This window comes from Falco punctatus (assembly GCF_963210335.1).
Source record: "Falco punctatus genome assembly, chromosome: 3".
NCBI classification, from domain to species: Eukaryota; Metazoa; Chordata; class Aves; order Falconiformes; family Falconidae; genus Falco; species Falco punctatus.
Window position 1 is genome coordinate 13,724,489 of NC_137582.1, and position 13,027 is coordinate 13,737,515.

Genomic DNA, 13,027 nt, shown 5'->3' on the forward strand with positions numbered 1-13,027 from the left:
AGCTCTTCGCTTTCTTATTGCCTTCTGCCGCCGTCCGTCACCTCTCCTTCCCTTCCCATTGGCTGAGGCGCGGCGGGAGCGGGAGGTTCGCTTCCCTGCCGCTCCCCGCTCCCCCGCCGCTCTGAGGCCCGGGTGCCTGAGTACCCCCGGGCGCCATGGAGCGGCAGCAGGAGGTGAAGGCTCTGCTGAAGCAATGGGAGGCGGCCTTCCTCCGTGAGCGGCGGCGCAGGCCCAGCCAGGTAGCCGGTGCCCGGGGACGGCGCGGGGGCCGAGGCCCGTGGGGCCCTGCCCCGGCTGGTGCTGGCGGCGGGGCTGCGGCAGCACCCGGGTGGGCCGGTAAGCCCTAACGGGGATCCCCCGGGGGGGGCTGCTCGCTCGCCGGGAGCCCGTTTCCCGGGATCACTGCCCCGGCGGGCAGCACACTGCGCCCCCGGCAGGGTCCCTGCCTCTCCCTGTAGCCTGTTTCCTGCACCGTTAAAGCCGAGCGAGGCTCCCCTGGCAAAGCCTGACGGCACTGCCGTAAGGCCCTTCATTTTGTACCTAAAGAAGTTACAGAACAGACATCCTCGAGTCTGGAGCAAGCGTAACACTGCCCCAACCACAATTTTATTTGGGGGAAAAAAAACCAAACCAGCAAAGAGATAGAAGCCCTTTCTCGTTCTGCAGTCACAGAAAATAATGATAATTTCCTCCATAGCCTGAAATAATGATCTCTTGTGCATTTGCCTTGCAGGCAGACATCGAAGCAGCTCCAGAGGACACCCAACGTGAGTGCCAGCTGTGCCACCCTACCACCACTTCAAGGCTGGGGGTGACCCCTCATGCCATGGGTTTGACATCGAGGGGGAAGTCTTTAGCAGCATATGTTAATGCAGAAACTGATGAGGTTTTACAGTAAGTACCACATGTACCCAAAACCAGCCTTTACTTGCTGTTACAGGGCTCTACAAGGAGTACAAGATGCTCAAGCAGCAAAGAAAGGAGTTGGATCCTTCCCAGCTTAGCCCCTCCTGCCAGCCAGCAGCACAGGAGACTCCAACTGCAGAGCAGGTACTGGAGAAACCCCCACTCTGGCCTTGAGTTTTGTCTCCAGGAGCCTTTCCTTACCCTTGATGCAAGCGCTTCAGGGTGTTTCCACTTTGTCCTTCACTGCAGGCAAAGCCACGGTTGTCCCTCCTGTTTATAAAGCAGTTTATTTGACCTTAGGAAGGAAAATTGTCCAACTGGCACCATATAACACCTATTTTTGGCTTGGTGGATGAATAAGGCACCCCAAACAGAGCATATAAGGGTGGGGGTAGGAAATTTAACACCTGCAGTCCCTCATGTGCTTTACACTCGCCAGCATCCAGGCTGCTGAAAGCACAGGCTTTCAGCAATTGCCTCTTAAATCAATACCATTGCCTTTTAGCAAGGCAACAATTAAGCCAGTCCCTGTACTTCAGGTGAGGCAATAACTGCTCCAGGGGTTTTTTTTCTCCCCAAGAGGTGCTGTATGTGCTGTCTGTGGCCAAAAGACACTGTGGCGTGATAGTACCGTGCTTGTTCTCCAGCTCATTTCTCCTCTTGGAGGTATTGAAGCTCATCTTTGTGATAGGATTCACAGTTTGGGGATTTAAAAGTTTGGATTTAACAGGTTAAGGGATTTAATGGTTTGGATTTAATAGTTTGTGGGTGTCATTGCAGGTGCCAGACTTCGGTTGTTGGGGTGCACACCTGAACCGGCAGCCAAAAGCCCCCAAGCTGAACCATCGCAGCCACGCTGTGCCAAAAGCCTCAGTGCAATACTATGGGATGAAGCTGAAATCCAACCTGGGAGCTGCCAGGAAGGTTAGGGCTTGCTGGGAATCAGCACTGAGCACTGCGGCTCAGAGAAGCTTCTCCTGAAGCTGCTTGTGACCTCTTTTCCCTCTTGTGGCTGCTCAGAAGTCGTGGCCTGCTCCGGCCAGAATCCCCCACTGTTAGTGGAGGGTGGGAGCTGGGGGTAGGGAACACCCACAAACACTGGCAAGGGTCCTGTTTGATTTGGAGGCAGGGCACTGAGTTTCAGTGGATGACCTGACCCCTGTCTGTCCATCCCCCGACATGCAGGAGACACCCCTGACCCCAAGGAAGACCCTGACTCCCAGGAGGACCACAGCTGTCCCTAGACTTCAGACAAATTTGGGGAGTGGTGACAAAGCCGCATCCTCAGCACCGGCAGAGCCTTCGCAGAGCAAGGGAGGCGAGCTGGGAGGTCTCCTCCTTCCTCCCTCAGTGTCAGAGCTGGCCCCCATCATCCTTGCTGCGGGGCTGAAGTCCCCACCACCACCACTGCCACCGAATAAATTCCAGCAGCTGAAGCAGACAGTGGCACAGAGGCTGGGCTCGCTGGATCCTGCCTGGCTGCAGAGGTGCCAAGGGACACCTGGGGATGAGGGGACAATACTGGGTGCCACGCAGGAAGGGGAGCAGGGAGAGGTCAGCTGGGCCCCCTCAAAGCAGGAAGGGACTGGTGGAGAAGTATCGGTGGGAGATTCCAGGAGGAAAAGGCCATGTGGAGATGGTGGAGACAGCATGGCAGCTTCCACAAAGCTCAAGCGGTGCCGCCAAGGCTCAGCCGAGGGAGCGTTAAGTGCTGCCAGCGGGCTGAAGCAGAGCAAGGAGGAAGGGGAGGAGGAGAAAGAGCGTGTGGCAACCCCAAAGGAAAGTGAGAAGGTGCTGGATTCCTCAGAAAACCTCCTGGGGGAGGTGGAAGAGGAGAAACCCAGATCCACCCGCAGAGCAGTCACTGCCAGGTAGGTCCTGTCCCTTGTCAGCAATGCTGGTGTGCTGGCAGCACTGCTGGGTGCTGTGCTGCAAGTTCATCTGCCTCAATGTAGCTCACTGCTTGCTTCAAACTCCTGTTGGGGCATTGCTGGAGCCCTTCAGTTCCCAGCCCCCACCTGTGTTTTCCCTGGGAAACAAAGCCAGCAGTTAAACCAAATCAAACAGGCTGCAGCAATGCCTCGTGGCACTCAAAAGCACCAAAAAATGGTCAGAAAGGATGCTGAGGGAGCCAAGGGGACTTTTTCCTATCAATTTTTATAAACAGTGAGTTCCTACTTTGTGTTTGGCAGGGGAAGGAATAAGTTTGGGGGGGGGTTGAGTCTGATTTTCTTATGTGATTATGCCCTGCATGCCTTTCACTTCCCCCTGAGTGTCTGCATCGCCTTCAGTTGCGTTTAGGGGACAAGAGATTTAGAGATTATTTTCCTCAAAGCCATTCTGTGAGCCGGGAGCTGAGGAGTGGAGGATGGGGACATGATGGCCCCCCACACATGGGCAGGGGGGTTCCTAGCCAACCTCTCTTCCCAGCAGAACACCTTCACAGAGACGCGGCAACTTTGTCAAGCTTAACCTGAAGAAGAAATCTCATGTCCGAGGTTATGCCCTGCGGGGAAATCGCCTTCGCAAACAGGTAAAGCCGTGCCCAGTGACTGCCTCAGCACTGCCAGCACCTCCCAGGGTATCACTGAAAGCCTCCCGCTGGACAGAACTGTGCTGCTGTCACCACCAAACCCATTTCCAGTCAAATTTAAATTCATCCAATCCAATACAAATTCAAAACTCTTCCAGCTGTCGCTCATTGTCACGCCACTATTTGAATTTCCATATTTTGCTTTTAGTTAATTTATGTTGTGACCCTGTAGGAGAGCGGTGCAGGCACAGCTTGGCTCCCTGCCCCTCCTGCTGCTACCTGAGCTTCCCTGTCTTCAGTGGCAGCTTTGCCCTGAAGACCCTGTGTTAGGGGAAAGACCTCACTGTAGTGGGCTTGTCCTGCAGGGTAAAGAGGGCACTCGGCCTTTCCAGCTTCAGCTCTGCCACAAAAACCTGTTGTTTTGTTTTTTTTTAATATCTCCCCATTAATCAATGTGAAATCCTTTAGGATCATCTCTGGGTGAGGCAAGCACCAGCTGGAAGAAAATGGCCTATGTTTTTTAAAGCTCAGCATGTTTATGCAGTGCTTTGGCAAAAGTCCGGTGCCATGGTGAAGTCAAATATAATAAAATATAACTTTAATAAAAATAAAAGTATAAAAATAACTGGAGGTGGTCCTGCTTTGCAGGTGTGGAAGCAGAAGTGGCAGAAGAAAGCGGAACAGTACGGGGGAGGCACCAGATCCATTGACCGAAGCTCAGACATCTGCTTCAGTTGTGGCAGGACAGGACACTGGGCATCGGCGTGCCAGGGCCAAGGTTAGGCTTTGGGTGCTGAATTAGGGGTTTGTTTGGCAAAGCTGTGGGCCGAGTTCAGATCTGGCTGTGCCAGAGCAGATGTGACAGAGGTTGGAGGACAGGAAACATTGGTCAGGCTTTCCCACCTCCCTGCAGCTTCTCTCTGCTGTTGGCTTAAGGGTTTTCGGGGATAATAACTTGGGGTCAGAGGATGAAAAGATGAGGTGGTTTCTTTACCATGGATTTAAGTAGAGAAGAGACCCCTTTCCTGCCTGCAGGGACGGCTGCTGGCCTGCTGCCAGAGGAGAGCAGCCATGCCGATGAAGAGGAGGAGGCTCCCCTGCCCACGCTGGAAGAAGTGGCTCGCAGGACCAACAGCATCTGCCCAGAGCTCTCTGGTGAGGCCCTGGACTTGCCGCGCTGCCGGCTCGCCTCGCTCTCCAGTGACACGCCGTGGCTGGCTCTGGGATGAACTCTTGGGGACATAGAATTGTTTCCTTTTCCCCCTAAGAAGTTTGTTTGAGCTCCTTGGGGGGTTTCCCTGGGATCAAAAGGTGGTTTTGCCAGCCTGGGTTTATGCTGGGATGTGTATCCTCCAGGAACGCCAGCCTAAAATACAGGCAGGCTCGCCAGGCTTGCTCCTGTGCAGTGGTGGGAGTCCAGGCAGGGTAGGAAAATCCATCTGTGCATTCTGACTGCTGCCTTCATCCCTAGCAGAGAGAAGAGGCAGCAGCCGGGAAGGATCTGAAAAGATTTTGGAGGCATCAACTTACCTGGATGTGCGAGGGATGATGTACGAGCCACCTGCCCCCCCTGTGCCCATGGAGCCCCTCTACAGCCTGGGGCCGGAGGGGAAGGTTCGAGGTATGGCTCCCTGCTGCACACCAAGTAGGGCCACGTGCGTTTGGCCCTCCGGTCCCTGCCTGACTGTGTGTCCTTCCCCTGCAGAGACCCCAGAGGAGGTGTTCAAGGCTCTGAAGGCGCTGGGCTACAGCTCCTTCCGCCCGGGCCAGGAGGTGGCCATCATGAGGATCCTCTCAGGTGGGTTTGTTTCCCCCACGACCTCTCTTCCTCTGCGGGGTTTGGGCTCCCTGTGATCCCCTCCCACACGGGTGGTCCCCAACCCCCCATTCTGCCAGGCCTGTCCACACTGGTGGTGTTATCGACGGGGATGGGGAAGTCCCTCTGCTACCAGCTCCCCGCTTACCTCTACCACAAGCGCTCCAAGTGCATCACCTTGGTTGTCTCCCCTTTGGTATCCCTGATGAATGACCAGGTACGGCTTGGATGTCCCAGTTTTCCCACCCCCGCTCCTGCTTAGATGCTGCTGGGTGTGCAGTGCTGCAGTTAAAGGCTCACATGCACCCAAAATGGGGAGGTGGGTGTTCGGTGGTGACTCCCCCCCCAAGTCACTGGAGGCACAAGTGGGTGACAGGCCTCGCTTCCAGGTCTCGGGGCTGCCGCCATGCCTGAAGGCTGTCTGTATCCACTCCAACATGACCAAAGCCCAGCGGGAAGCAGCGATGGAGAAGGTGAGGGACTTGGGGCTGCCAGCCTCAGGGAGACACGTGTGTGTGAAGGTGTCCCCAGTGCCACCTTGCTCGTGCAGCTGCGTGATCCCAATGAAGGCAGTGCTGGACAGTAGCAGTGCCAGTCAGCCTGCTTCCCTGGGAGAGTGGGTAAAACACCCCTTGTGTCGCTCTGGTGCTCCCCACAGGTGAGGCAGGGCGGGGTGCAGGTGCTGCTGCTCTCCCCTGAGGCGCTGGTTGGTGGGAGCAGCTCAGGATCTGGCTACCTGCCCTCTGCTGATCACCTGCCGGCCGTGGCCTTCGCCTGCATTGATGAAGCCCACTGTGTCTCCGAGTGGTCCCACAATTTCCGTCCCTGCTACCTGCGGGTCTGCAAGGTGTGAGAGGGGAAGCCCACCCTGAGGCGGAGGGAACCCGTTGGGGTGAGGAGGGACATCAGGCTCCCACTTTTTCCCTCTTGGCAGGTTCTCCGGGATCACCTGGGCGTGCACTGCTTCCTGGGGCTGACAGCCACTGCCACCCTGGCCACAGTGCGGGACGTGGCCCAACACCTGGGTATCCCAGCAGAGGAAGGGATAGCGGTGCGCTCCACCGCTGTGCCCCCAAACCTGCACCTCTCAGTCTCGATGGACAGGGACAGGGATCAGGTAAGGACCAGGATGGGTCTAAAGAAATCAGATTAGTTGCTGTGACACTGGGTTCAGGGTGGATCTCCTAGAAGATCCCCAAGCTCTTTTGGGGGACCTTTACCTCCTCTGTCCACAGGCCCTGATCTCTCTGCTGCGAGAGGAGCGTTTTGGGTGCCTGGACTCCATCATAGTCTACTGCACGCGGCGGGAGGAGACAGTTCGCATTGCGGCACTCATCCGGACCTGCCTCCAAGGAGTGCTGGTCAGGGAAGCCAGGGAGCCAGGGCAGGACACTGCTGAAAGGAAGAAAGCGAAGGGTAGGTGAGGTAGCCTCACTCTCCAAAGGGAAGCGTGAGCCCAAAACATCCTGTCTGGTGAATCCACCCTGGAACAGAGAATCCCTAGGGAGCGAGCTGTGCTTGCAGGACTCTCCACAGAGGTTTCTGGCTCCATCAGCCACCTCCCCCAGGTGCAGAGCAGTGCCCTTGGCAGCAGTAAAGCATTTATCTTCCCCCATCTGCATCGCAGGCTTTAAAGCTGGGCTTTGATTTTTTTTCTAGTGACAGCCAATAATGATGAATGCTTATTAGCTGTGGTTAATAAAGCTGGGTGGTGGGATTAGTACACAGGGAGCCTTCGTTGTACAGCTCTGCAGGGTTTTTCTTTCCAAACCTGGTAGCTGTGACTTAGAGTCTTTATTTTTCCCTCAAAATCCACAATTGGATCCGTGGCCGAGCTCTGCCTCGCAAGTGCTGGACATGTTTGGCCCCAGGGATCCTCTCCCCAGCCTGCTTTGTTTGCTGAAGCTGGGTGAGCTCGTGCCATCCCACTTCCAAACCAACCAGGGCTTGACGACTTCTGGCAGCTAACAAGGAACACACATCCCTTTGCCAGGAAGGAGCAGCCCTGCTCCTGCCCAGCACTGATGTCTGCCACAGGCAGGGTTTGCTGGTCGTTTCCATCCCTGATTTAATTAACAGCTGTGCTTTTGAGAAATCACTAATTAAATGCCATTAAAACCTCTCTCCCCACTTGCTTTCAGCAAAGAAGAGTGGTCGCCAGCCACTGAAGTGGATTGCAGATGCTTACCATGCTGGCCTATCCGCTGCCGAACGCTGCCGCATCCAGAACAGCTTCATGAGTGGCCAGCTCCGCGTGGTGGTGGCCACGGTGGCTTTCGGCATGGGGCTGGATAAATCAGATGTCCGTGGTGTCGTACATTACAACATGCCGAAAAATTTTGAGAGTTACGTGCAGGAGATTGGCCGGGCCGGGCGAGACGGTGAGCCAGCTCACTGCCATCTGTTCTTGGACCCAGAGGTAATGCTTGCCAGTAGGGGGGGGGGGGTCCCCCTAAATTCTGGGGGTCTTTCCCCAAGGCTCCCCGCTGCCTCCCCAGGGCAGGGATCTCCACGAGCTGCGACGCCACATTTACGGTGACACGGTGGATTTTTTCACTGTCAAGAAGCTGGTGCAGAAGGTTTTTTCTCCCTGCAAGTGCTTGGAGCTGCACCAGAAACACCAGGACGTCATCAGGGTGAGGAAGGGGCTGAGGCCCCCACTCCCGTGGCCTTCCCAGCTTCTTAACTCGTTCAGTAATGAGCTAACAAGGCAGAAGAACCTTTGTGGGCTGGTGGCTGCATTGGGGAGCTTAAATCAGTTGAGGGAAGGTTGGGGTGAAGTGAGCTGTGGTGTAAGATCTGGCCGGGGACAGGCAAGAGAGCAGTTGAGATGTCCCACAGGGGAAGGCAGGAGCCTGCCTGTCCTCTGACTGGTGACACCACACTGCGTGGTGCATCCCTTGCAGGATGGGGAGGTGAAGGATGCCAAAATGGCCAAGCTCTTGGAGGAGATGGTGGAAGAGGACAGTAGCGTGACGAGGCAGAGCAGGCAGCGGGTGTGCTACAAGCACGAGCGAGCTATCCCCATCCAACAAACTGTGGAGTCCCTGGACATACGGGAGGAAGGTGAGGTGGGGAAATCGGCCCCAAGTGAGGCCAGGGGGGGTCCCAAAGGGGATCAGGGTCCCTCTGCAGCTCCTCCCTGTCTTGCAGGCATCGAGACCCTCCTGTGCTACCTGGAGCTGCACCCGCAGCGCTGGCTGGAGCTGCTGCCTCCCACCTACTCTTCCTGCCGGCTGCAGTGCTATGGGGGACCCCAGCAGCTCCGGGCCACAGCGCGGAGGTTAGAGCTGCGCCGAGGGGCACTGCTGTGAATGCCACAGTGTTCCCTGTGCCAGGCGCAAGCCACCGCAGCATAGTCTCTGCTGGGTGGGAGCTGCTCCACGGTTCTGGGGTCTGCTGGAGGTAAAAAACGGGCTCCAAGCCATGGTACCAGTGGGTTCCTGGTGTCTCTTGCCCTCAGGTCTCCCCCTGTCGCTGTCTTCATGGCCCGGGAGCGCCTGGCAGGGAGGGACCACAGCCAAGCCAGCTTGCTGGAGTTCGATGTGGTCTCGCTGAGCGACTCCATGGGTTGGGAAGTAGCGCTGGTGAAACGTGCCCTGCGCCAGCTCCAGTGGGATCCACAGCTGCGGAAAGGTACTGGTGTCCCTGCGTTCCTTGGAGGGGGGAGTCCCTGTGACACCAGCAGCTGGCTGGGTTTCAGTGCCGGATCTGGGTGAGCACCAGCTCAACCAGCTCTTGGTGCCTTCAGACAGCTGCAGTGCAGGGAAGAGTGGGGTCATGGTAGAGTTTGGAGATTTCTCTTTCCACCTACGTGCTTACGGTGACCTCACCGACCAGGAGCTGGACTCTGTCTGTGATTTCCTCCACCAAAGGGTGGTGGCCAGGGAGAAGATGGCTCTTGGCCAACTCCGCACCTGTTTCCAGGCCTTCCAGAGGTGAGTGTGGGTGAAGACCACCCAACCCCTACAGACCACTCTGTGTAGTGACTCTGCAGTTGCCCACCCTCCCGTCCCTCCCGGTTTGGGACCCATTTTGGAACTGGAAAGGGAGGAGACTGATGTCAGGGCACAGTGTGGCCTTCCAGACCTGCAGTCCTCACCCTGTGGAGGAGGAGGAGGAGAAGAGCTCCTGCCTGAAGGCTCTGCTCAGTGACTACTTCGAGAAGGAGCCTGCTGGAGAGCAGGCTGAACATGGCTGTGAGGAGGAGGAGGAGGACGAAGATCTCAGTGATGCTAAAGTGAGCAAATCCACTTTTATTGGGAGCTGCTTCAGGCTCTGACTGTCAGCCGGTATTTCTGGTACACGGCACCTCCAGTTTAGGTGACACCAGAGATGGGTTTGGGATGAGGAAGAGGAGGGAGGCCCTTGCTATGTCCCTTCTTTTGCAGCTGCGGGAGTGGGAGAGCCAGATCCGCGCTGACATCCGCCATTTCCTTGCCATCCGCCAGGACGAGAAGTTCTCTGGCCGAGCCATCGCCAGGGTATTTCATGGCATTGGTAAGAGTGGTGGGCAGGTGCCAAACTGGGTGTCTTCCACCTTGCTCCGGCACCTGCCCATCCCCTCCTAACCAGGGGCTTTGCCCGCTCCCTGCAGGCAGCCCCTGTTTCCCTGCCCAGGTCTATGGCCGTGATCGCCGGTTCTGGAGGAAATATCTCTCCTTCGATTTCCACCGGCTCGCCCGCCTGGCCACCGAGGAGATCCTGGCCAGCAGGTGATGGCAGGAGCTGAAAGGGCAGAGCCACCCCATGCTCCAGGGACAGCGGTGCCACACAGGCCATCACTGTGGCCCTCGGGGCTGTGCCAGCTGCCATCGCCCCCCAAGGACCCCGTTTGGGGCGGTGAGCAGAGACCACCCTTCCGCCGAGAAGTGGGGCAGAGGGAGCACAGGCTTGTTCGTTGTGCGCGCTGCCCCTGCCTGCCTTGCCCTGCTGCTGCATAGGAGCGGCTGGGGAGGCCAAGCGCTGCCTCCGACAGGGACAGGGGTCCTGCCTCCTCGGGTGGGCTGCCCGCCCTGAGCCTGTCCCTGTGCCGGCAGGGATTTTTGTCTGGATTTTAATAATGAATTAATAAAGGACACTGACCTTTAACCCCTGTGCCGCTGCCTACAGTTCACTGCCTGTGCCTTGGGGAGTGAATTGGCTTTGGGTGATGACCCTCCTTCATGGGGGGTGGGGGGCGTTGCCATGGTGGTGTAGCAGTGTTGTTACTATGGCAATGTCAGGGGAGGTGGTACTAGGTGGGAGGGGGCTGTTACTATGGCAATAGGGAGAGGGGGGTCTGTTGCCATGGTGATGCAGAGGGACTGTTACTGGCCTGTGGGGGGGGCATGGTGATGGGGGTCCATCACCATGGCAACAAGGATGTTGTCACTAGTGATGTAGGAAGTCTGTTGCCATGGTGATGGGGGGGGTAGGATGCCCATTGCCGTGGCAAGGGGACATCTATCACCGTGGCTGTCAGTGCATTGTGGGAGGATGCCACCACCCCTGCCCTCACCGCACCCAGCGAGCTGTGACTGCCCTGGGACAGCCAGGCGCCACCGTGGCTCTGGCCCCCTGCCCACACCGCCCCAGCAAGCAGCTGCTTGAGGTACCAGTGAGGAACCAGAGCAGCTGGCACCAGTGTGCCATCCTCCTTCCCTACCCCCTTTCCAGCCAAAATTGGGTGCTCTTTCCCAGCACCCAGCTCTTGTAGAGCTCCAGGAAGGATGAAGCCCTTCCCCCACCCTGAAACACAGATTGGGTTTTGCTGTGGGCAGCTCTTGAACAACCAAAACCATCCAAGCAAGGCTGGGGTGGAAACTGGTATCCAACTGGAGAACTTTACGCCCCAGTTTCCTCCTGGCGCTGGGCTCCCGTGGGACGCACCGTCCCTCCCCAGCACAGTGTCTTCTGTTTGGGAAGGTCACACCACAGGAGCACCCACCAGCATTGCCAAAACACTTCTAAACATTAACTGGTGGAGCTGGGTGCCAAGCCTGTGACATCCCCAAGGACTGCTGACGCCACACAGCCTCCTCCATCCCTCCTCCTCTTCCACCAACCCTGGAGAAAAGCCCGGCTCACAGCACAACCCACGGCACAGGTGGTAAAAGCCAAGGGCTGGCCACCGGAGCTTTCCTCTTCATCCTCTTCCCTTTAGGTTTTCCTGGTGTTGTGCCGGAGCAGGGACGTGGTGAGGGTACACCGGCGGCCGGAGCATCAGGGAGGGGCTGGCAGGGACTCTCCAGCCTTCCTTCACCAGCCTGTCTTGTGGTAAGCACCGACAGCTTCCACCCAGACAGTGGGTTGGGACCGTCTCCCCAGTGATCAGGGTGGTCCCTGACCACCACGTCCCCCTTCCACCACAGCCCGCTACACTATGGCCCTGCCCTGGGCTCTGCTACTGCTCAGTGAGGTCCTGGCACAGGATGCAGCCGCCCAGGGCTGCCTCCTTCCGCCGGCTGGTGAGTCCCAACCCTTCGCCCTTCCTTGCCAGTGGAAGCACCCCTGGTGGGACAAAGCCTTGCTGGGGTGCCTCGGTGGTGGGCTGACCCCACCTTGGCAGGTTATAACGCAGCGCTGGGGCGCCCGGCCCGCCAGTCCTCCATCTTCCCCAACATCAGCATTGCCACCAACGCAGTGGACGGGAACCGGGACGGTGTCTGGCACCACGGCTCCTGCAGCCGCACACGGCGAGAGCGGGAGCCCTGGTGGAGTGTGGACCTGGGTGGGCGCCGCGCCGTGGCGGCTGTGGTGGTAAAGAACCGGCAGGATTGCTGCTGGCAGCGGCTGCGGGGAGCGCAGGTCCATGTCGGGGACGCGCCAGCCGATCGTGGCAGGGACAACCCCATGTGAGCCAAAACCATGTGGTTTGGAGGGGGCATCCCCACCCCACTGGTGCCACCGTCTCCTGAGCCCCATCTCTTCCACCCCGACAGCTGTGGCGTCATCACGGACGCCGGTCCTGGCTCACTCAGTACCATCTGCTGCCAGGGGCTGCAGGGCCGCTATGTCTCCATCCTCATCCCCAGCCGGGAGGATGCGTTGGTGCTGTGCGAGGTGGAGGTGGTGCTCCAGGGCTGCCTCCCCCTGCCCGGAGGTGAGGGGCTCCCAGGGAGGCAGTGGGGGCCGGTGGGGCAGCAGTCAGGGGCTGGCAGCCTCGTGTCATGCTCCCACCGGCAATTCCAGCCCCCAACGTGGCGCAGGGCCGCGCCGTCACACAGTCCTCCACGCTGAATGCCATCAGCCTGGCTGCCAATGCCGTGGATGGGAGCAGCAATGCCAACTGGGAGCATGGCTCCTGCACCCACACTGAGAAGGAGCTGGAGCCGTGGTGGCGTGTAGACCTGGGCCATCGGCACACTGTCTACTCTGTCACTGTCACTAACCGCCACAACTGCTGCTGGGAGAGCCTTCTCGGCGCCCAGGTCCACGTTGGGGACTCCCTGGCTAACCATGGCAAGCGCAACCCTGTGTGAGTGGGGTCCCCAGCAAGGTCCCCCCACCCAGCATGGGACTGTCCCACCGGCCATAGCTGTGGCGGTTCCCTCCCGGCAGCTGCGGGGCCATCTTGGACACTGGTCCCGGCTCCACCAGTACCATCTGCTGCAACGGGCTGCCGGGTCGCTATGTCTCCATCATCATCCCTGGGCGGGAGGATTTCCTCATCCTCTGCGAAGTGGAGGTGACAGCCCAGAGCTGCGTCCCCCCGCCTGGCGGTAAGGATTGAAGCCCTCCCAGCAGGGAGCTGATACCTACCCGGTGGCTGCCAGCAAGCGCTGACCTAC

At 58.2% G+C, this 13,027-nt stretch overlaps 1 protein-coding gene across 8 annotated transcripts; it reads left to right on the forward strand.

Moving 5' to 3' along the window:
• The first annotated feature begins 11 nt into the window (after positions 1-11).
• Positions 12-10,241, forward strand: RECQL4 (RecQ like helicase 4). Of its 8 annotated transcripts, none has more exons than XM_080379233.1 (24): positions 12-246; positions 738-767; positions 941-1,050; positions 1,687-1,830; positions 2,092-2,777; positions 3,337-3,439; positions 4,088-4,217; positions 4,475-4,594; positions 4,911-5,060; positions 5,145-5,237; positions 5,336-5,472; positions 5,645-5,728; positions 5,914-6,102; positions 6,190-6,372; positions 6,491-6,671; positions 7,397-7,674; positions 7,754-7,891; positions 8,162-8,321; positions 8,409-8,538; positions 8,719-8,891; positions 9,007-9,193; positions 9,330-9,495; positions 9,647-9,755; positions 9,853-10,241. In XM_080379233.1, exons 1-24 carry the CDS (start codon positions 156-158, stop codon positions 9,972-9,974), a joined length of 3,894 nt encoding a protein of 1,297 aa, XP_080235359.1. In that variant the 5' UTR covers positions 12-155; the 3' UTR covers positions 9,975-10,241. The 8 variants fall into 8 exon arrangements, 7 of the variants coding, with proteins under 7 accessions (XP_080235359.1, XP_080235364.1, XP_080235362.1 ...); XM_080379238.1 differs by having other exon boundaries at positions 9,876-10,241; XM_080379236.1 differs by having other exon boundaries at positions 4,914-5,060.
• The last annotated feature ends 2,786 nt before the right edge of the window (positions 10,242-13,027 follow it).